This window comes from Thrips palmi, unplaced genomic scaffold (assembly GCF_012932325.1).
Source record: "Thrips palmi isolate BJ-2018 unplaced genomic scaffold, TpBJ-2018v1 HiC_scaffold_15, whole genome shotgun sequence".
Lineage (NCBI taxonomy): Eukaryota > Metazoa > Arthropoda > Insecta > Thysanoptera > Thripidae > Thrips > Thrips palmi.
In genome coordinates this window covers 13,312,624-13,333,520 of record NW_023144624.1, presented here as the reverse complement: position 1 = coordinate 13,333,520, position 20,897 = coordinate 13,312,624, and the positions used below count along the sequence as shown (strand labels likewise).

The window sequence follows — 20,897 nt, the reverse complement described above, 5'->3', positions numbered from 1 at the left end:
CCCGTGTGTGTGAGGTGAAGCAAGCTTGAGTTTGGTGACGGCTGGGTTCATTCGCTAGACGTCGTTTCCCCAGAGCTTCCTTCTTTTCTTCGTTCTGACGAAGTGCTTGAGTTGGCATTGGAAAAGTTACCCGGCTGGGGAGGGGAGGGGGAGGATAAGACGAAACGGATCTATCAAAAGACTAACCAAAACTTTATTCCCTTTCAATACAGTCCCATCAAAAAAGCACAGCGTGTTCAGCCCAGCAGGCCGGGGATGGGATTGAACTGTCTCGCTGTGTTGAACAGGTTCACTGCAGTCTGCCAGAATAGGCCAGCTGGGCCAACGGATCTGCAAGAAGATTAAATGGAAATCAATTTTTGTGACGGGTCGGGTCTTGTTTCCTTTTTTTTTGAGTGAGTTTCACTGACCGGCCTGCACGAGGCACTGGTTGACGGTGCTCATGAGCGAGTTCTGGAAAGTCGGGTCGAATCCGCGCGACGGGTAGAGCGTGTTCATGAGGGCGCCCGCGCCCTGCATCTGCAGCGGGAAGTTGGGCTGCATCTGTCGAGAGGCATATTCTTGTGTCAGCGTTATTGGAGGGACATAATTTGGGAACCCGTTGCCACGTTGCTGCTTTGATTGGTGGCTGGTTGGTACTCTACAAAATCCACTGTGTACTTAGTATACATCTATAGGAGTGTACTTGGCAAGTACACATCTATAGGAGTATACTTGTGAATAGCGGATAGGCGGTCCGAGTACACTCCTACTCCTATAGATGTATACTAAGTACACAGTGGATTTTGTAGTGTACGCGTGGGTTTTTTTGTTCTAGCATTGATCCCGCGGCAAAGGCTGGCCTGTTGGCTGCGAGCGGCCTGTCCGGGCGGGGTGTGGGTGGGCGTGCGTACAGGAATCAGTCATGCCAGCGTGCGGTAACGCGCAGCGCGCAGCGCCTCCGTGCACAAACCTCCGGGACTTGGACTGCGCGTTCGCCGCGTGCTAATGGCACACCGGGGGCGGGGCCTGCTGGGCCTGCTGGGCCGGGCGAGCGGACAGGCAGCAGACAGGCGGACGGACAGACAGACAGATAGACAGACTGGGGGCTAAGTGAGGAGGATAATGGGAGGCAGAGGCAAGGCGCAGATAGCGAGTAGAATCCAATTTGATAGTCACCGGCGGCACCAGACCCGAAACTGAAATATTTTTAGACTCACGTAGCCGAGCCGCTGCGCCGCGCAAGCTAGAAGACACTGCAAAAAAAGAAAAACACAAAATTTTAGCAAAAATTATGTTTGTATTTTCTGATTTCCGCTTAACAAAATTGCACCAACCTGCCCGGCGAGAGACACCGGTAGAATCTGCCTTTGGATCTCCGCAATGTCTACTGAAAACAAGCAGCAGGGAAACAATAAGGCAGTTCACGCCCGGCTTTTCCTCCGCGCGGAAAGTTATGACAAAATAGAGTTTTGGTCTTTCTTACAATCCGTGGAGGGAACCGTCTGCCGGCACTGGAGCAGTACCGTGTTCTGCGGTGACAACGGCAGTGGCAGCGCCAGCTGCGGCGGCGACTGCGGGTACAGTTGCGGCTGCAGGGGCTGCGGCTGCATGGGCTGTGGCGATGGCGGTAGCGAGGCTTGCTGCGGCTGTGGCGACTGCGGCAGGGCGCTGGCTGGGCTGGCCGGGCTGCCGGACGGCGCTGACAGAACCGCCGACTCCAAAGACTGGCCCTGCGAAAAAGGGGCATGCGCGGGCATGCGGCGTTCAGAGTTCGGCTCTCAATAACTATTTCACGTGGGCGTCAGCTATACTCTGACCAGAAAACGAAGTGCCCTGAGTTCTCGCGGTTTATGGCATCTGCCGCCTTGGCTAGCATTGCAGGTAGCCCTCGACCGCGAGAACCCAGGGATCTTCGTTTTCTGGTCAGAGTATAGAAAGGGACTCGTCGTTGCCGTGACAAATCGACAGACGCTCCTCCTCGCCGCTTCCACCGACCTGAGGCTGCGCGGCCGCCGCGGCCCAGCAGACGACCGCCACGGCCCAGCACACGAACAAGGACCTGGTGCACTCCATGGCGTCGAAGAAACAACTGCCGCGTTGGCGACGTGCTTTTATACCGCCTCACCGCGGTCCGCGAGCACGTGGTTCGGCAGCTCGGCATTTCGCGGTGTGGCGGCAAGGCGGCATGGCGCCTGGGGGATCCTCCTCCTCACGAAGATTCCCTGATTGCCGCTCGCCTCGCCTCGCCGACAATGAGAGTCGCCGAGACCGCCGGGACCTTCTTCCTGCTCGCTGCGCGCTGCGCGTGTGTGGTTTCAGCGGCTTAATTGTTTTGGACGCGCTTTGCGCTTTGTGCCCGCAGTGCTCCGTCGCCCTGTCTTTGGCTTTCGAAAACATGCCAAATAAAAAGGCATAGGTCGGTGCCTATGTCACCAAGCTTGATTCACAACTGGGAGCGCGCGCAAAACACGAAAGAACGGGTAGTACTCGAACAGCTGCTCTATCTAGGTGTTTGGATTCGGCGCGTTCACGGTCGTCTCCGCCCCAGGCATGTGCTCTGCAAACTCAAGTGTCGACATAGTACACTCCACCTGGAGTCAACCTAGCATGTACACTCCACGCTGGAGTCAACCTGGCATGTACACTGTTGCGGAAGTCCCCTACCCTTTGCACGTAAAGCAGAGCAACAGTGTACTTGCAGGTAAACGCCACCTGGCGTGTACTTGGCAAGCATGCTTCAGCCTGGAGAGCACATGCAAGGTTGACTCCAGGTGGAGTGTACATGCTATGTTGACTCTAGGTGGAGTGTACTATGTCGACACGTGAGTTTGTTGAGGTGGTGCCTGCTGTCGAAGTCGTCCAACTGCCACAGTCGCACTACGAAACGATTCAATTCACTCGACGAGGAGCCCGTAGATTAATTGATTCCTGCTGAGCGATCGTGTGCGCGCGCCGAGTGTTGACACGCTGGTAGCGTGTCGGTGACTTGTCGGTAACATGGTCGGTGAGTGGTGTTTCGACCTTTGGCCCAGTGCGTGATACGCATGGTGGCCCGCGGGGTCGTCAACGTGCAGGGCGCGGGAGGCACGCGCGATGGGGTGCCTGCGTCCCTCCCTACACCCCTTGGCAGGGCCCCGACCTGACACGTCCCGATCAAGTCTCGTGTAGGCGGCCGGGCCGACTCCCCTGGGGGTTATTGTCGGCGTCAAAGTTGCCGTCCGGCGCGCATACCACCACCACCGCGGCCGCGGTTCGAGGTTCGAGCGCGGCCGGTCGTAACTCGGCATGGGAAGGGCTCCACTCCAGGGCTCGTTGATCGCTATCAGCCCTCGGCCACCGGGGCATGGCTGGGGTGTCCCAAACCAACGGGGAAGGCCGAGGGGTGATGCAACCACCAATTTCAATACTAACACGCTCCCTGTCACCCTCACTAGTCGACGGACCAATTGACTTAGTGACTGACATGCGACACCCGCGGGGCGGCTGAAGCCGCTCCGTCCCCGCCGCGAGTCCACGCCGCGAGTCCACGCCGCGAGTCCACGCCGCGAGTCCACGCCGCGAGTCCACGCCGCGGACGCGGCACGGCCGCACGACGCGCACCTCACGCGGGGTGCCGCGGCGCGTGAACGAGGATGGCGCGCCTCGACCGGCGCGGTCAGCACCGGCATCCGAGAGTCCCGGCCTCGGGGGGCAGGGTGGCGTCCTGGAGGTCCTGGAGGTCCTGGAGGGGCGGAGTGGCGGCGTGACGCGAGCATGGAGGCCGGCGGCAGGAAGCACGCCAGGCGGTGGCCCTTCAGCCCTCCGCCGAGCAGCGACTGGGCCAGCAGCAAGGCCAGCAAGCGACACGGCGAGAGCGGCCTCCCCGCCAAGCACCTCATGCACCACAAGAAGGCCTACGCCGCGGAAGCGCTGTTCGCCGGGGTGCTCGTGTCGGGTCAGTGGCCACCGGCACACATGCCCGGCTTTGCGGTTTGTTGGTGTTCGATGGAAAACGTGATTCTGGCGGCGCACAGGACGCGACCGCGCGCCTCCAAGGCCGTCGCTGAGGCCCTCAGTGAGGCCGTCAGCGAGGCCGTCAGCGAGGCCGTCAGCGAGGCCGTCAGCGAGGCCGGGGCCGTCGCCGAGGCCGTCACCAGACTCCCCGAAGCAGCGCGTCGACGGTGACCCTCCGCGTGACATGGTCTACGAGATCATGCCCATTGTGTGGATGCTCCGCCTCATGCTCATGCTGCCCGTCACCGTCTTGTCCAATGGTGCGTACCCTGGAGCACTGAATCCGCCTGTAATTCCCCCCGCCACTCCTCCCCACAGACGCACACACACGCTCGCACACACACACACACACACACACACACACACACACACACAGAAGTTGTCTTGTCGCGAGTTAGCTCTCCACTTCTCATTGGAACTTGAACAGGCAACTTCCGGTTCCGGTGGCTGTCGGTACCGGTGGCGCTCTCGTTCGCGACGTGGCTGGTGCTGGTCGTCATCTCCTACTACACGGTGCGCTTCCGTCTGGACCCCGTGAGCGTGGACGGCAAGCACTTTCACGTGTGGGACCTGGTGCCCAAGTACGCGTCGTCCTTCACCTTAATCTACATCGTCTTCATGCCCTACACGAACTGGGCCCTCACGGGCAGCACCATCGAAATGATCGAACGCTGGAAGAGAGTCCAGGCAAGCGGAATCCACTATTCCTCCTTGAACTGCATACAGAGTACGTCGCGGCGTTGCGTGTCCTGGATGGCTGTCCTGGCGGCGTCCTTGACGGCGTCCTTGACCGCTGGCGTCCTTGAGCTTTGACGGCGTCCTTGACGGCGTCCTTGACGGCGTCCTTGAGGGCGTCGTCCTTGACGGCGTCCTTGACGGCGTCCTTGACGGCGTCCCTTGACGGCGTCCTTGACGGGCGCCTTGACGGCGTCCTTGACGGCGTCTTGACGGCGTCCTTGACGGCGTCCCTTGACGGCGTCCTTGACGGCGTCGCCTTGACGGCGTCCTTGACGGCGTCGCCTTGACGGCGTCCTTGACGGCGTCGCCTTGACGGCGTCCTTGACGGCGTCCTTGACGGCGTCCTTGACGGCGTCCTTGACGGCGTCCTTGACGGCGTCCTTGACGGCGTCCTTGACGGCGTCCTTGACGGCGTCCCTAACTGTGCTCTTAACTGGCAGGCGATGATCGCCGCTCTGCGTGGCGCCCCAAACCTGCCCAGGGTGCGGCCGTACGCGTGGGGGTGTGCGTGATGAGCGTCGGGATAGCCGTGGTGATGCAGTCCACTGCCACCTTCCTGCTGCCCGACCATACCCTCTGGATGTTGCCCGCACTGACGCACTGCGTGTGCTTCGTCGTGCTGGGCACCTCCTTCTGGAACATGGCCTGCCTCGTGCTCGCTATCGTGGCGCACAACCTGGCCGCCACCATGATCGACGACTTCCAGGTGCGCATCGCTTGGCGGCAGGTGGCTGCCGGACGGTCCCAATCCAAGGGGCATTCCAGAGCCGACTGACAGTGGTCGAAGTTGACCTATGACGATTTTGCTCATTTTTTGCTCAAATGTTACCTACCCGTAGGTGAAACCCCCACAGGCCTCTAGGTCAGTTAGTATGGGAACTGTGAGCAATCAAAGTTTTAGGCTATTTTGCTTTAGTCGTTTTTGACCAAATTGCACTTTTTTAGTGACATGCTCCGGAATTCTTTTCTTTTCGGTCCTGAGGTATGAAAATTGGTACCCGAATGCAAAATTGAGTGGGGAAGCCTAATCTGCACGCAGAATCGATCCCAAAGCAGTCCAAGGTTAATAAAAACGCACTCAAAGCCAAAAAATAACTTTTTTAAGTGTTTTACAACCTTCAATTTTCTCCCCATCCCGGAATCCAAGCTGGACAACGGGTCCAGGCGGGAAATTATTCCTCAGACGACCACCTAAAAACAAGCGGCTCGAGTTACCGAGGGTACGGGTATGGTTTGGGCGCTGCAGTGCTCGCAACTTTGACAACTGCACTAAAAAAGTGCAATTTGGTCATAAACGACTAAAGCAAAATTGCCTAAAACTTTGATTGCTCACAGTTCCCATACTAACTGACCTTGAGGGCTGAAATTTTGTGGGGGTGTTCACCTATGGGTAGGTAACACTTGAGCCAAAATTGAGCAAAATCGTCTTAGGTGAACTTGGACCACTGTCAATCGGCTCTGGAATGCCCCTCAAGGGATCATTGTCACGCGTAAAGCCCTCCTCTCTGGGCTGGCCCTCCGGGGCCCTGGCCTGACCGACCCTGACATTACGTGTTTGTGGACGTGCTTGGCAGCGCCTGGGCGTGGCGGGCCTGCGCCAGCACCGCCGCATCTGGGTGGCGTTGGTCAAGGTGGTGTACAAGCTGAGCGAGGCCTGGGGCCGCACGCAGGCGGTGCTGCTGGGGATCTTCTTCGTGACTGCAGTGTCCATCTGCTTCGTGCTGACGCACATGGTGCTATCCAAAAGCCTGGACAAGTCAGCCCTCTGGATCGGTCCCGCTCTCCTGCTCGTCATCCTGGCCTTCGTCAGCATCTGCCACTCTGCGCAGGTCATGATCGACGCGGTGAGTGCGCACCGAAGGCGAGACTGCGACACTTTTACATTACGCCTGTTTCTAATCCTTTGTTTGAAGATTCGAGTTCCCGCCAAGATGCAGCTTCTGCTGCTGTCGTTCCTGGTAAAGGACGAGGAGACCACGACGGAGGTGGGGCAACGGGTTGTTTCTATGCATAAAACAAAAATCGTGTCTGTTTTGATGTGACCAATTCTGTCATGTTTCTAGATTGTTCAATTCCTTGAAGAAATGTACCTTGAGAGACCGAGGGTGTCCGTGTGTGGGCTGGGTGACCTCAGCAAAGCAAGTATTGTATACGTAAGTTAAAAGGGTTCCTTTCAACTCGTATGTTTACCTCACATTTGAGAAGTAATATCCACAAGCGTCTTCTTGATGCTCCGTCTCTATAAAAGTAATTTTGGTGTTTCAGGCATTTGGGTTGGCAAACACCTACATCGTGGTGCTCTCCCAGTTCAGCATCTCCGCGGAGGCCCTGCGAGCTAACTTCATTGCAGACTGATACCAGAGTCCTATAGGACTCTAACTGATACCAGGTACTGTGAACGACTACGATAAAGGATTACCGAATAAAACAAATGGTAAGTTATTTTGTTTCAGTTTGGCTCCAGGTGCTCGCGCCGTGCTAAATTCTTTTCTTCCCCCGTTTTTTGTTGGAGGGAAGGGGAGAGGGAGGTGAGAGAGGTCAGTCCACCTCCCTGCTCATCGCAGGGCAGGGCCTTTCCCATGATTCAGTGGCCAGCTCTCTAGGGGGCCTGTAGTCCCTGTAGCGTCAGTGTTACCGTCTCGCATACACAAAGCCACCACCGCCGACAATGCTGACAAACAACACGCCCAAAGGGCGCGATAATCCTCCCTCACCCTCCCCAGCCCCCTCGACCACGCTCTCCCAGACTTCTCGGAAGACCAGCCGGCGCCACCTTCATCACTCTCCGCAGAGCTCGCAGATCGGTAATCGGGCACAAGGGCCACGGAGACGGCGTCCCAAAGCAACACGCCCCCGGGGGGCGGCCTGAAGTCACCATTAACAAAAACAAAAACAACACAAGTGAAACATGCGCCCTGTCGCGTCGCCCACGCTAGTTGAGAACTAATTGCCTTGGCGCCTGGCATGCGACACCCGCGGGATGCCGTGGCCATCGTGCTGCGTGCCACCCCACCGCGAGTCCAGGTCGCGGACGCGGCACGGCCGCACGACGCGCACCTCTCGCGGGGTGCCGCGGCGCGTGAACGCGACGTCGACGACGTGGTCGAGGATGGCGCGCCCCGACCGCCGCGGTCAGCACCGGCGTCCGAGAGCCCCGGCCCCGGAGGACAGCGCGGAGACGCCGCCGTCGGCGTCCTGGAGGTCCTGTGGTTCCTGTGGGTCCTGAAGGTGCCGCGGCCGAGTGGCGGCGTGACGCGAGCATGGAGGCCAGGAAGCACGCCAGGCGGTGGCCCTTCAGCCCTCCGCCGAGCAGCGACTGGGCCAGCAGCAAGGCCAGCAAGCGACACGGCGAGAGCAGCCTCCCCGCCAAGCACCTCATGCACCACAAGAAGGCCTACGCCGCGGAAGCGCAGTTCGCCGGGGTGCTCGTGTCGGGTCAGTAGCCGCCGACACACATTCCCAGCTTGTTGATTTTCGATGGAAAACGTGATTCTGGCGGCGCACAGGACACGACCGCGCGTCCCCGAGGCCGTCACCGAGGCCGTCCACCGAGGCCGTCACCGAGGCCGTCCGCGAACTCCTCGGAGCAGCTCGTCGACGGGGACCCTCCGCGGGACATGGTCTACGAGATCATGCCCATGGTGTGGATGCTCCGCCTCATGCTCATGCTGCCCCTGACCGTCCTGCCCAACGGTAAGCATACCCTGCGGCACTAGCTGTGAAAACTGCCTCCACCTGCACCCCCAGAAAAGAGCACACTGTGTGTAAACCTCTCAGGAGAGGAGTCTCGTCCTGAGTCGGCTCTTCACTTCTTATTGGAACTTGAGCAGGCAACTTCCGGTTCCGGTGGCTGTCGGTACCGGTGGCGCTCTCGTTCGCGACGTGGCTGGTGCTGGTCGTCATCACCTACTACACGGTGCGCTTCCGTCTGGACCCCGTGAGCGTGGACGGCAAGCACTTCCACGTGTGGGACCTGGTGCCCAAGTACGCCTCGTCCTTCTCCTTGTGCTACATCGTCTTCATGCCCTACACGAACTGGGCCCTCACGAGCCGCGCCATCGACATGATCGAAGACTTGAAGCGCGTCCAGGTAAGTAGCGCTTAGAGTGCACCACATGAGTGTCCTTGACGGCGTCCTTGACGATGTCCTTCCGTGGCAGGTGATGATCGCCGCCCTGCACGGCGCCACGCGCCTGCCCAGGGTGCGGGCGTTGGCGTGGGCGGCGTGCGCGGTGTCCGTCGGGGTGCCCGTGCTGATGCAGGCCACCGCCTTCAGCGCGCTGCCCGACCAGGCCGTGTGGATGACGCCCGTCCTGCTGCACAGCGCTGCCTACGTGACGCTGGGCACGTCCTTCTGGTACATCGCCTGCCGCACGGTCTCCATCCTGGCGCACAACGTGGCCGCCGACATGGTCGACGACTGCCAGGTGCGCGTCGCGTGGCGGCCAGTGGCGCGGCCGGTGGCTGCCGGGTCGGGGTGCAAGTGGTCGTGGCGTGCCGTGTCAGGTCGACGCGTTTGCACATCTCCCATTCATTAGAGGTGCACCAACACCAGTGCTCTCCTGACGGTGCGTGTTTTGTGCAGCGCCTGGGCGTGGCGGGGCTGCGCCAGCACCGCCGCATCTGGCTGGGGTTGGTCAAGGTGGTGTACGGGCTGAGCGAGTCCTGGGGCCGCACGCAGGCGGTGCTGCTGGGCGCCTTCTTCGTGACCATCGTGTCCATCAGCTTCCTGCTGACGCACATGGTGTTCACCAACAGCCTGAACAAGGCTGGGCTCTGGCTCTTCTTCACCGTCGTGCTCGTCTTCTTGGCCACCATCAGCACCTGCTCCGCAGCGCAGACCATGACGGACGCGGTGAGTGGGGCGGACCGAGCGGGAGAGTTAGGGGCAGTGCGGACAGAAGAGAGAGAGTGAGGGGCAGGGGGACCGAGGGAGAGAGAGGGGCAGGGGGCCGAGGGAGAGATGAGGGGCAGTGCGGACAGAGAGGGAGAGTGAGGGAGGGGAGAAGGAGGAGGGCAGTGCGGACGAGGGGAGAGTGAGCAGGGGAGAGGAGGGGCAGTGCGGACCGAGAGGGAGGGAGGGGCAGTGCGGACAGAGAGAGGAGAGTGAGGGCAGTGCGGGACCGAGAGGAGAGTGAGGGGCAGGGGACGAGGGAGAGAGGGGCAGTGCGGACAGAGAGGGAGAGTGAGGGGCAGGGGGACCGAGAGAGAGAGAGGGACAGTGCGGACCGAGAGGGAGAGTGAGGGGCAGTGCGGACAGATGGGGAGAGTGAGGGGCAAAAGGGGGGGGGCGAGGGAGAGAGAGGGACTGTGCGGGCAGAGGCCCAGAGGGAGGGTGCGCACCGAGGGAGAGAGTCGGGAGGGAAGGGGAAGGGGGTAGGGGGCAGTGCGGACAGAGGGCGCACCCAGTGCGCTAAATTTTGCATTCACACGTTTCCACGTTTTATTTTCAGGTTCGAGTTCCCGCCAAGATGCAGCTTCTCCTGTTGTCATTTCTAGTGAGGGACGAGGAGACCACAACGGAGGTGGGGAAGCGCTTGGTGAAACGGGTGTCACAGAGTTCACACCTCAATCTCAGATACGTTTGCACGTTACTTGCTCACTCAGTCAGAGGCAAAAGGCGAGACGAAATAAAATAGACTGGCAGGGATACGTTGCAGCATTTCACCGGTAAAACTGAAGCGTAGTTGTATGCTTGATTCAAGCATACAACTACGCTTGAAGACTTTACGCTTGACGTCAAGCGTAGAGAGGAAATTCTCCCATGCATTTAGATAGGCGTGAGAGGGGCAAAATGGAGAACTATGCTTGAAGCCAAGCGTAGTTCTACTACGCTTGACGAAAGGCGTAAAACTACGCTTGAGTTCTACCAGTGTTCCAGTAATGTGACCAGTTCCAGTTACAAGCCTAGTAACCTGAGAAAGACCTTGATGGTGAAGGTGGCCCATTCTACGATGCCATAAATCCGAAGTGTCCTGAATAGGTTTACCAGCAGCCACTGGCATTCGAGTCACTGAGGCTAAATTAGCCCACTCCACAGGATCACACTCAACGATGAAAAGACCTCCTTTGCTGGATTGATTTCTTCTTTTGGCACTCAGTAGCAGCTCTTGATTCAGGGTTCTGATCATAGCTTCTCCCTTTCTAAAGACCACTCCAAGATCTTTGTCGACCAGTTGTGGCACTGAAATCAGGTTAGCAGAAAGCCCAGGCACATACAACACATCTTGGATAACTTTGGACTGCCCTTGTCACATCACCAACTACGGGTGTAAAAGGTATAGAACAAAAATCTTGCCTGTTTTGAATTTACAAATGCATCTTCTGTCATGTTTTTAGATTGTACAATTCCTTGAGGAAATGTACCTGGAGCACCCAAAGGTGTCCGTCTGTAGGTTGGGTGTCCTCAGTAAAGCGAGTATTGTATACGTAAGTTGAACGATTCCTTTAATTTCGCATGTGTACCTTCATGTCAAAGTTTGAATCTCTTTTTCGAACTTTGTTATCTTTAGATATTTGCGTTGGCCAACACCTACATTGTGGTGCTCTCCCAGTTCACCCTCTCCATCGAGACCTCGACAACCAATTTCGATGTGGACCCTGGCAGACTCAAACAAAGTTGAACTTTGGAATAAATATTTTTCCAATTACGAATCGTCTTTCACTCGCAACAACCCGTGAAACTTGAACAATTGAACATACGCTACAGAAAGGTAAACTGACTCATGGGACGCCGATAACGGTCAGAACAATCAGAAGCAGATCTCGGAAATGCGGCCTGTTCGTTAGGCGAGGGAGTGACAGATGTGCCCGGACAAGTGGGTGCGCCACCAGCCCGAACAAACAGCGTATTTCACGTGCGAACCTCGCGAAGATATGGTGTTGTGCGCGTAGCCCAGAGAAGTTCGACTGACCCTGGGGCCCGCCCCACCTCGCCCCATACCCCGCCCAGGGATTGCGCCCTTGCCACCTAACGCGCTCATTACAGCATTACTGCTGTGCACACTGTATTCTGCACTACCGCGCGGCACGCGAGGCACGCGAGGATGACACTTCTGGAGGGGCGGCATTGGCATAGTCCGAGTGGCGCCACCGCCCTTGGTGTCGGGGTGTCTGTCAGCAGGGCGGCAAGACCAGGCAAGACCCGCCACCGCGGCGAGTGGGTTAGTGCGTGGGTGTGGCAGGTGCCCGCAAGGATGGCCGTCGCCTCTTGCAAATCGCTGCTGTCGAATGGTCCTTTATTTGTCGTTTCTTTCATGGCCGTTCCTCCTTGTTTCTGTCAAGCGGCTGCATTGATTTTCACTGGTCTTCAACCGGGGAACTGCAAAACAACCGGAACAACTTTGAGATGCCGTAAATCGACTTGGTTAGACTTAATCTTGCGCGTGGCAGCAGGTAGGTGAACCTAGGATGCGGCCATGGAGGGCTACAGTCAGCACCGGAGGCTCCGCTGGCCCGAAAGCAAGAGGGTGCTGCGACCGCGCAGCCGCCGGAAACCGAGCGTGGTGTACGAGATGATGCCCTTGCTGTGGACGCTGCGCTTTCTGCTCATGCTGCCCGTGTCCATCAACGCGCAAGGTGAGTGCCTTCTGGCCTCGCCAGTGCCATTCGGCAGTGCCATTCGGCAGTGCCATTCGGCAGTGCCATTCGGCAGTGCCATTCGGCAGTGCCATTCGGCAGTGCCATTCGGCAGTGCCATTCGGCAGTGCCATTCGGCAGTGCCATTCGCAGTGCCATTCGGCTCATGCTGCCATTCGGCAGTGCCATTCGGCAGTGCCATTCGGCAGTGCCATTCGGCAGTGCCATTCGGCAGTGCCATTCGGCAGTGCCATTCGGCAGTGCCATTCGGCAGTGCCATTCGGCAGTGCCATTCGGCAGTGCCATTCGGCAGTGCCATTCGGCAGGTGGCTTTGGCTTTGTCACTGACGCGTCGCGGACGTGGGTCGTGGCTGCACTGCAGGCAGCCTGCGGTTCAAGTGGGTGTCGCTGCCCACGGCGCTGACGCTGGCCGTGTGGCTGCTGCTGGCCGTGCTGGCGTACTACCAGGTGCGCTTCCACCTGGACCCCGTCAGCGACGACCGCAAGCACTTCCACGTGTGGGACCTGGTGCTGCAGTACGGCGCGGCCATCAGCTTCTCCTACGTCGCCTTCCTGCCGTACACGTCGTGGGCCACCGCCGGCAGGGCGGTCGACCTCTTCGGGCAGTGGCGGCGCGTCGAGGTGCCTGTTCTGGGGGGCTCGAGCAGTGAGAGCCTCTGCCGTCGGTCTGTCACTCTCGCACTCACGGGGCGTCGCGAGGGATCAACCAGCACCGTCTACCGGCGGGCAGTCCCGGGGAACGCGGAGTGCAGCGGGGCCTTCGTGACGTTGCACTGTTGCAGGTCCAGGTGGCCACGCTGCGGGAGGGCGCGGCGGTGGTGCGCCTGCGCGCCTGGGCCACGGCGCTGAGCGTCGTGTGCTTCGCCGTGCCCGTCGTCTTCGGGGTGGGCGGCAGCGTCTTCTCCCCCACGTCGTGGAGCCTTTGGATGCTGCCCGTCTTGGCGCACAGCTTCTCCTACTACATGCTGGCCACCTTGTTCTGGAACTTGAGCTGCCACGCCATCGCGTTCACTGCGCGCCAGATGGCCGAGGCCATGGCTCAGGACTTGGAGGTATTCGAGGTTCCCTTCTCGGAGAGCCTTCCAAGGGCGAGGACTCCGCCGAGCGGCCACTCAGTACCCTCTCTCCGTCTGCCTCAGAGGCTGGGAGTGCGGGGGCTGCGCGCGCACCGCCGCGTGTGGCTGGGCCTGAGCAAGGTGCTGTCGCTGCTGAGCGAGACGTGGGGGCGCACGCACACGCTCGTGCTGGGGCTGCTCTTCGTCTCCTTCGCCTCGCTCAGCTTCCTGCTGCTGCACATCGTCCTCACCAGAGACATGCTCTCCTCCATCTGGTGGTTCATCATCAGCTACGTCCTGACCGTCTGGAGCATCTACAGCATCTGCAACTCGGCGCAGCACGCCACTGACTCTGTAACAACTGCACGGATCTCGTTTCCTTTTGGTTTATTTTTTATTTTTTACAAAGATTGACTCGTTGAGATGGAGTGGACTCCATGCGCACCGTGACGAATGCCGTCCTGCAGCCGGAACTGCCCGGGCATTGAGGCAGTCCCTCGGGCAGTCCAGGGTGCAGGGCTGCATCGCCACGGGGCGGAACGGGGCAGCCTACCTTGCGAGTTGTTTACAACACGTCGTTTGTTATTTGATGTAGCTGAGGCGCCCTGCCACGAAACAGCTCCTGACGATGTCCTATTCCGCGAAAGATGACAAGACGAAGATCGAAGTACGCAGCCAGTTTCCATTTTCTCTCAAGCAAGCGATGTGTATTTTATTTTTCAAGAAGCGCCCTTCTTTTTCACGTGCATGAAACCACCCCCTGATCCCTGACCGTGTAACGGCGTAGATTCTGCACTTCCTGCGAGATATTGAGATCGAGCGGCCCAGGGTGTCCATGTGCCGCCTGACGGTGCTGTCGCGGTCCAGCATCTTGTCGGTGGGTGGTTCAAAGAAAAAAGGCTTCGCTGGTCACAAAGAAAGACCGCTCACTGAGACGCTTCTTCTTCTTCTTCTCATCCAGCTGTTCGCCCTGGCCAATACCTACATCGTGGTGCTCTCCCAGTTCACAATCTCCGTGGAAATGGCCGAGACCAACTTTACGGAGGACCCCGGCATGCAGGCCACGCCCGGAGAGTGACCCACCCGTGCGCCCCGTGCGCCCTGCGACCTTGGAACTTGCATTAAAGTGCGAGCCTCGTTACCGACTACAAATGTCTGCTCCCTAGGGACTCCAAATTACCCTTCGTAATAGTCGTGACTGCAGGCGGGGTGGGGCGGGGCGGGGTGGGGCGGCAGTCCAAAGCTCTGTCCTTGCCGCACTGATACACTGATGGCCAAAGGATGAGAGATGGGAGGCGCGCTCCCGAACGCGGCGAACACTGCCCGCGGTCAGGAAGGGAGGGCGGGAGGGTCCCCAAGGACTCCGCGAACCGCCATGAGATCTTACGCTACTCGCGACAGATCTTTCTGTACTCGCGACAGATCTTACTCTACTCGCGACAGATCTTTCTCTACTCGCGGCAGATCGTAGGGTGGTTGACAGACCCATTGGCACGTGATAGTTACGGCCTAACGTGACCAAAAAAATTTCGGAGAGGTGTTTTGAACCCGCACCAGCAGCGTGAGGACCCACTGCGCTACCCCTATACCACCGGGTTCCATGGAGGCTGAAGGGTCCAGCTGCATCCACTATCCGCCGCACCGCTCGGCGGCCGACTCCAGCATCTCCACCCCACCCCCTGCCCCCCTCGCGCACGGACGTGGTGGAGGGGGCAGCGCGTCGGTCAAAGACCGAGCGAGGATCCCGCGCGGGAGGGAGCGAAAGGCTAGCGCCTGCCCTGTTCTCGACACGCAAACCAAAAGGTGCGCCCGGGCCAGCGAGGCAGCCCGAGGGACTTCCCTCGGATCGCCTGGGGTGCGATGACCTTCGCGCCACATTGCAGGGCTGTGCGGGGCTGTGGCGCCCCAGAGTGCGGCCGAGGTGGCCGATAGCGAATCTCCGATCGGGGCTGCGCTCCCCACGGCCCGCAGCCCCGCGGCCCCGCGGCCCTCGGCGGCGGCGCCACGCATCTCCCATTACAACGGCACCACGAACAACAAGCATCAAACGTCCGCGCTAAACACGCGCGACCGCGCCTCGCACCGCCACCGAACGTGTCATCGTGTCATGGCGAATTAGTCTGGGGCCATCCGGGGCACGCGGAAGGGCCGCGCGCGTCGTCCGCGCCCTGCATGGGGTGCTGGAGCAGGCCGCCGTCGAGGACGCCGTCGAGGACGCCGTCGAGGACGCCGTCGAGGCCCACGCCTGGCTGCAACGCGTGAGACGCCATGCCGACCGGCGGACAGGACAGGGGCTGGCCGTTCTCGGCACGGGAAAAGCGCCACGCCAGCGGCGGCGCCGAGTTCAGTTTCGGACAGGTCTGGGAAAAGAGGGGTGTCTGTCATAAGTGTCCTTAACATCAAAGTTCGCGAATTTACGAACGACGATTTTAGGAGTCAGCATCTCACACATTAAATCGAATTTTTGACTCTTTTACGATTGTTTCTGTTGCTGTTTTCGAGTTATGAGGCTCGGAGATGTGGATCTCTAAACTGAAATCGAGAGAGTCGTGAAGTCGCGACGCGTTGCCCGTCGCCGTCATGCTGTGCAGTGCGCAGGCGGCGCAGGCGAGGGCCCCGTCCTCGAGTGGAACGAGTCCACCAAGTCCTGGCACTGGCGGAGCGAGGACGGCGCCGAGGACGGCGTCCCCGCCGCCCAGGCCGGCCCCAAGACCACGTGCGCGCTCAAGCAAGGGCTCATTTGGGAGCTCATGCCCATGCTGTGGCTGCTGCGCTTCATGCTCATGCTCCCCATCTCCATCGCGGAGGACGGTAAGCCGAAGGGCTCTGGGTCGAGGGAGGGCCGTGTGGAACGCTTCACTCGGACGAATGGCCCTGCAGGGAAAATCCGATTCCGCTGGTGGTCCCTGCCCGTGGCGGTCACCTTCCTGGCGTGGCTGGTGATTGCCGTGCTGGGCGTCTTCTCCGTCCACGTCCACCTGGACCCCATCCGCGGCGACAACAAGCACTTCCACGTGTGGGATTTGGTGCCGCAGTACTGCGGCGCCTTCAACACGTGCTACATCTTCTGCCTGCCCTATACCTCCTGGGCGGCCACGAGCAAGGCCATCTCCATGCTCGACCAGTGGCAGCGCGTCGAGGCAGGTTCCTTTCAGGAGTGTCACGGCAACAGCGGTTCCAGGCTCCCAGGTCGCATGGGTGTCCCTGGGAACACCAGGAACCGTTTTTGCCGTGTGCCCCTGCATATTGAAAGGAACCTCGTCACTGTGAACTTGCCTGCCCCCGTCCGGCCCGCGTCCGCGCGCCGCCAGGACCTGGTGTCCGTGCTGCGGGGCAGCATGCCCGTCCCGGGGCTGCGTCGCCGCGTCTGGTTCTACTCCTTCCTGTCCATCTCCATGCCCGTGAGCATGTTCCTGCTGACGCTAAACCAGAAGTACGCGTCAGACGAGCCCTGGATGGCGCCCATCACGATCCACCTGTTCGGGTACAGCATGCTCGCAGCCTGCTTCTGGAACCTCAGCTGCCGAGGCCTGGCCGCCGTGGCGAGGCAGCAGGCCTCCTTCCTGGTGGAGGACTTCCAGGTGGGTCCTCCGGCCTCCGGCTGGCTGCACGTGGTTTTCCCAGGCGCGGTTTAAGGAGCCCCCGACAGGGAGGGCGATTGTGTACTGTATATTTCGCCTATCTACAGGGGCACGTGGTGCTGGTATCCTACTATCAGGCGTTTTTGGAATCTCACAGGGGAGCGACAGGGGGGGCGATCCCCCCCCCCCTTAAACCGCGCCTGGGCTTTCCTGCCATGCTTGATGACAACGTGTCGTTTCCAGCGGCTGGGGGTCCAGGCTCTGCACAACCACCGCTCGGTCTGGCTGGGCATGGTCCGGGTGCTGGACCTGCTGAGCTGCTGCTGGGGCCGCGTCCACTCCATGCTCTTGCTGATGTCCTTCGTGTCCTTCGTGTCCGTCTGCTTCTTGCTCATCTGCCTGCTGGTGGAGAAGGACTTCGACCGCCGCTTCTTCTGGCTCATGGCCGTCGTGTGCTACTGCTTCAGCATCACCGCCAGCGTCTGCAACTCGGCGCACATCGCCACGGACGCGGTACGCGGCACGCCGCATAGCTACTCGGGGACAAGGGCGGATCCAGAGACGGGTTCAGGGGAGGGGGGATGTCGAAAAAGTGGCCTCCCTACAGGGGCAAAGTGCGACTTGTTGCCTACCATCGCCCACTTCCACCCACTCTGGATCCGCACCTGGACAGCGCGCGTGGGGTTGGAACTCTCTTTCACAAGGCGCCGATTTCCAGCCGCTAATCTGAAATGGCTTTCCACTGCAGATGCGCAGGCCCACCATGAAGCAGCTGCTGCAGCTGTCGCTGACCCACAGGGACAAGGCTACGTTGACGGAGGTGAGGGGTCCATTTCGAACAGCTGCTGTCCGTGTTTTATCGCCCTGTAAGCGATGGCCCTTGTTACCTTCTTTTTGCAGATTTGGCGATTTTTGTATGACATAAATATTTCATCCCCCAAAGTGACAATCACGGGACTGGCTATCCTCTCTCGCACGAGCATTATCTCGGTAAGCCGCCGCAATTATGCCAGGGTTTTGCTCCTGTGCGCGTCAAGAGGAAAGGCGAACATTCCGCTTTACTTTCACCTGTTTCTGCTGCAGTTCTTTACCCTGGCGAACACGTACATTTTCGTGGTGTCCCAGTTCGCCATCTCCGTGGAAAACACAGAATCCAACTTCAGCGAGGACCCCTTCCTGCTGGACGATTATTAAAGGGATTGAAGGAAGAAGGACCTCGTCTTGTCGTAAGAAAGTCCGGGATTTTCGTGCTATTCTAACACTGTTTGGGATGAAATAAAAGCTCGAATGAAAGAAACAGTACGCCAACATGTTCTTTATTTCAACAGCACTACTTGAGAGCAACTCCTTCCACATTTATTTCATACATAAACTTCACGCCAATCAAAGACGAGTGCACTACAAAACACCGTTATTGTTTCTGAAAATGCACGGAAAATGGGGTACGTATAAGCAGTGGTGCCGTTTAGGGTAGGGCACCACTGCGTAGTCCCCTAGGATCTCATGTAAACTGGTAGGGAAAACGTGTGCGACACACCGCAGTCGGCGGCCTCACGGCACCGGCGTGGTGATGACGGGTCGCGTCACCATGGTGGAGGGTGCCGTCGTGGTGGTGGTCGCGTTGGCCGCGGGAGTGTCGAGCGAGTAGGCGAACTGCACCAGCACCACCAGGTAGGTCACCATCGTCTCCAGGAGCTGCAACAGAGGCTCCGCGTTGACACGCGCTCAGGGACTCAGCATGGCATGGTGAAGGACGGGGACACTCACCGACGCGAACAGTGCCCTGTTGACGGTGGCGTAGCCGCTCAGGTTGACGATGGGCGGGTCCATGGCGAGCGCCGTCATGAACATCTGGACCTCGTTCTTGAAGTGCTGGGTGTCGTCGCTCAGCTGCACCATCAGCAGGTCCTCCCGCAGCACCTGCGCCACCTGCCGGGAGACGCAGTCGAGACGTAGTCGTCACCCGCCACTCACAGCGCTCAACGCGAGCCTCAAGGTCAGGATCTAGGCTCTACTGCCGCGCCCTGCGCCCTCGCCTGCGCCCCTACCCGGTCCGCCGCGGTCTCGGCGGCGCTGCAGACGACGAAGAGCGTGAGCGCCGAGGCCGCGGCCATGGCGCCGTAGGCCATGGTGCGGGCCTCGAGCGTGTGGCGGGCCATGCCGGCCAGCACCCCGAAGGACGTGACCGTCATGAGCAGGAACATGTACAGCAGCAGGTGGCCGCACGAGTAGGTCCAGGCGCGGCCGGACTCCTGCGCCAGCTCGGACAGCTCCAGCCAGGCCTGCCGGTAGTCCGCCATCAGGTCGGCCGTGCACGCGCCCGCCACCACCACCTCGTGCAGGGAGTCGCGCAGCGCCTCGCCCGCGCGGCACAGCGCCACGGAGCTCAGCAGCCAGACGGTGACGAGGCAGGCGCTGGCCAGGTACAGGTGCAGGTAGGCCAGGGCCTGCAGCCACGTCAGCCCCATGTACAGCGGCATGGTGGCGGCCAGGAAGGCGGCGAACAGGAAGCACATCGTCGTCCAGCGCGCCACCCATCCGCGCAGCTGCAGGTGTAGTGGCCGTCCGCAGACGCGCTGGAAAGTCCCCTGCGGAGCGGAACGGTAACACCGTGGCAACGGGTGGAGCCAGGGCCCCTGTCATCGGGAGGGTAGGCCACCACGCGCGGCAGGTGCGTCCGGCGGGCCGGTCCCTGCCTGCCCGCCAGGCGGCGCCCTGCCGCGCGCCGCGCGCAGGCCAACCCTCGGCACGCCCTGAGACCGGTACCCCTACCTCGAACTTGATCCACGAGTTGAAGTAGCCGGCGGCGGACCGAGCCTCTGGCCAGTGCAGGAAGGGGAGCAGTGGGTGTGCGTTGAGCAGCAGCAGAGGCGTCAGGTTGTAGATCTGGTCGTGGAACGTGCTCTTCTTGTCGGCCAGCTGGCGCACCGCGGCGCTGGCCGCGTAGTACACGGGCACCGACAACAGGGCGTACACGACCAGCGAGTACACCATGATCGGGGAGCACACCCTTGACACGAGCGTACCTGCGGGTGGAGAGAAGTAGATGTATCTTGCGCTAGAGTGCCGCTAAATGGATGACGGGCCGGGCGGCACACTGGCGGCACGCACCGTCTTTGCGCCGCTGCACCGGCATGGAGATGCCGATCTGCATGAGCAGGATGAGCGGCATGGCGGCGTCCACGAAGGACGAGGTGTCCCCGGGGGCGTCCTTGGCGTCGTCCTTGACGAGGGCCTTCTTCCTGGGGCCGCCGCCCTTGTTGTAGCCGGGCGGTGGCAGCGGCTGGATCGCTCTGGGCGCCGCCCCGTAGCCGAGGCCCCCGAGGCCCCCGAGGCCCATGCTCTGGAGCCGCTTGCGTGAGGCGTCCCCCGGCGGCAGCCCGGTGCCGGGGCCCCACGCGTCGTAGTTCTTGGAGATGACCCACGGCGCCTCCATGTCGGCCGGGTGCCTTTCTTTCCTACCCTTTGGGGCTCTGGGCGGCCGCCGCCGTCATTGGCAGCGCGAGATGCGCGCCTCAGTGAGCGGGAGCGCCGCGCCCCCGCGCCCCGGCAGCGTCATTGAGGATCGAGGATCGAGGCCACCGTCGAACCGACTGGTGGCTTCGCTACTTCGGCGGGTGCGGATCGCGGGTCGCCATCGCGACTGCGCCGCCCAGACACGCGACGGCCTCGCACGCCACGCCCCGGCCGCCCCGACGGCCCCGGCACCGTTAATGGCCCGTTCAATGAGTGAGAGAGTGTGTTGGTGTGCGTGTGTACGTGAGTGGCACGTGCACTGGTGATCGTTTGTAACGTGCGCGCTGACCTCACCAGAGGTCTCTGATAAGGTATCGCAATCGGGGCCTTAATGGCAGTGCCGAAAGCGTCTCACGGGACAGGTGGGGGCTGGAAAGGGGCGGGAGGAGGGGGGGGAGAAGGGGCGACTGGAGGGCCGAAGCACGCCATGGTG

At 60.4% G+C, this 20,897-nt stretch overlaps 7 protein-coding genes across 7 annotated transcripts; 5 read left to right on the top strand and 2 right to left on the bottom strand.

Moving 5' to 3' along the window:
* Nucleotides 1–169: 169 nt before the first annotated feature.
* LOC117641719 (homeobox protein Hox-A3-like) lies at nt 170–2,070 on the bottom strand. The gene is made up of 6 exons (XM_034379272.1): nt 1,978–2,070; nt 1,466–1,712; nt 1,317–1,369; nt 1,200–1,235; nt 411–543; nt 170–330 (listed from the first exon to the last, which is right to left on the bottom strand). Exons 1-6 carry the CDS (start codon nt 2,053–2,055, stop codon nt 290–292), a joined length of 588 nt encoding a protein of 195 aa, XP_034235163.1. The 5' UTR covers nt 2,056–2,070; the 3' UTR covers nt 170–289.
* Nucleotides 2,071–4,159: 2,089 nt separating this feature from the next.
* On the top strand, nt 4,160–7,730 carry LOC117641270. The gene is made up of 7 exons (XM_034378441.1): nt 4,160–4,235; nt 4,403–4,662; nt 6,288–6,557; nt 6,627–6,698; nt 6,777–6,866; nt 6,979–7,102; nt 7,167–7,730. Exons 1-6 carry the CDS (start codon nt 4,160–4,162, stop codon nt 7,066–7,068), a joined length of 858 nt encoding a protein of 285 aa, XP_034234332.1. The 3' UTR covers nt 7,069–7,102; nt 7,167–7,730.
* Nucleotides 7,731–8,053: 323 nt separating this feature from the next.
* LOC117641264 (gustatory and odorant receptor 24-like) lies at nt 8,054–11,336 on the top strand. The gene is made up of 8 exons (XM_034378431.1): nt 8,054–8,148; nt 8,220–8,406; nt 8,544–8,803; nt 8,874–9,140; nt 9,299–9,568; nt 10,167–10,238; nt 11,053–11,142; nt 11,226–11,336. The coding sequence occupies exons 2-8, from the start codon at nt 8,331–8,333 to the stop codon at nt 11,334–11,336; spliced, it is 1,146 nt and encodes a 381-aa protein (XP_034234322.1). The 5' UTR covers nt 8,054–8,148; nt 8,220–8,330.
* A 462-nt stretch (nt 11,337–11,798) lies between these two features.
* Nucleotides 11,799–13,302, top strand: LOC117641261. The gene is made up of 5 exons (XM_034378425.1): nt 11,799–11,876; nt 12,109–12,291; nt 12,674–12,933; nt 13,095–13,203; nt 13,262–13,302. Exons 2-5 carry the CDS (start codon nt 12,132–12,134, stop codon nt 13,300–13,302), a joined length of 570 nt encoding a protein of 189 aa, XP_034234316.1. The 5' UTR covers nt 11,799–11,876; nt 12,109–12,131.
* Nucleotides 13,303–13,330: 28 nt separating this feature from the next.
* On the top strand, nt 13,331–14,529 carry LOC117641720. Its single transcript, XM_034379273.1, has 5 exons — nt 13,331–13,364; nt 13,452–13,721; nt 13,963–14,034; nt 14,155–14,244; nt 14,329–14,529. Exons 1-5 carry the CDS (start codon nt 13,335–13,337, stop codon nt 14,443–14,445), a joined length of 579 nt encoding a protein of 192 aa, XP_034235164.1. The 5' UTR covers nt 13,331–13,334; the 3' UTR covers nt 14,446–14,529.
* A 1,517-nt stretch (nt 14,530–16,046) lies between these two features.
* LOC117641718 (gustatory and odorant receptor 22-like) lies at nt 16,047–18,177 on the top strand. The gene is made up of 7 exons (XM_034379270.1): nt 16,047–16,178; nt 16,248–16,507; nt 16,679–16,948; nt 17,192–17,461; nt 17,697–17,768; nt 17,849–17,938; nt 18,032–18,177. Exons 1-7 carry the CDS (start codon nt 16,118–16,120, stop codon nt 18,140–18,142), a joined length of 1,134 nt encoding a protein of 377 aa, XP_034235161.1. The 5' UTR covers nt 16,047–16,117; the 3' UTR covers nt 18,143–18,177.
* Nucleotides 18,178–18,248: 71 nt separating this feature from the next.
* On the bottom strand, nt 18,249–20,240 carry LOC117641717 (gustatory and odorant receptor 22-like). The gene is made up of 5 exons (XM_034379269.1): nt 20,060–20,240; nt 19,721–19,974; nt 18,997–19,536; nt 18,710–18,877; nt 18,249–18,634 (listed from the first exon to the last, which is right to left on the bottom strand). The coding sequence occupies exons 1-5, from the start codon at nt 20,118–20,120 to the stop codon at nt 18,500–18,502; spliced, it is 1,158 nt and encodes a 385-aa protein (XP_034235160.1). The 5' UTR covers nt 20,121–20,240; the 3' UTR covers nt 18,249–18,499.
* Between the last annotated feature and the right edge of the window lie 657 nt (nt 20,241–20,897).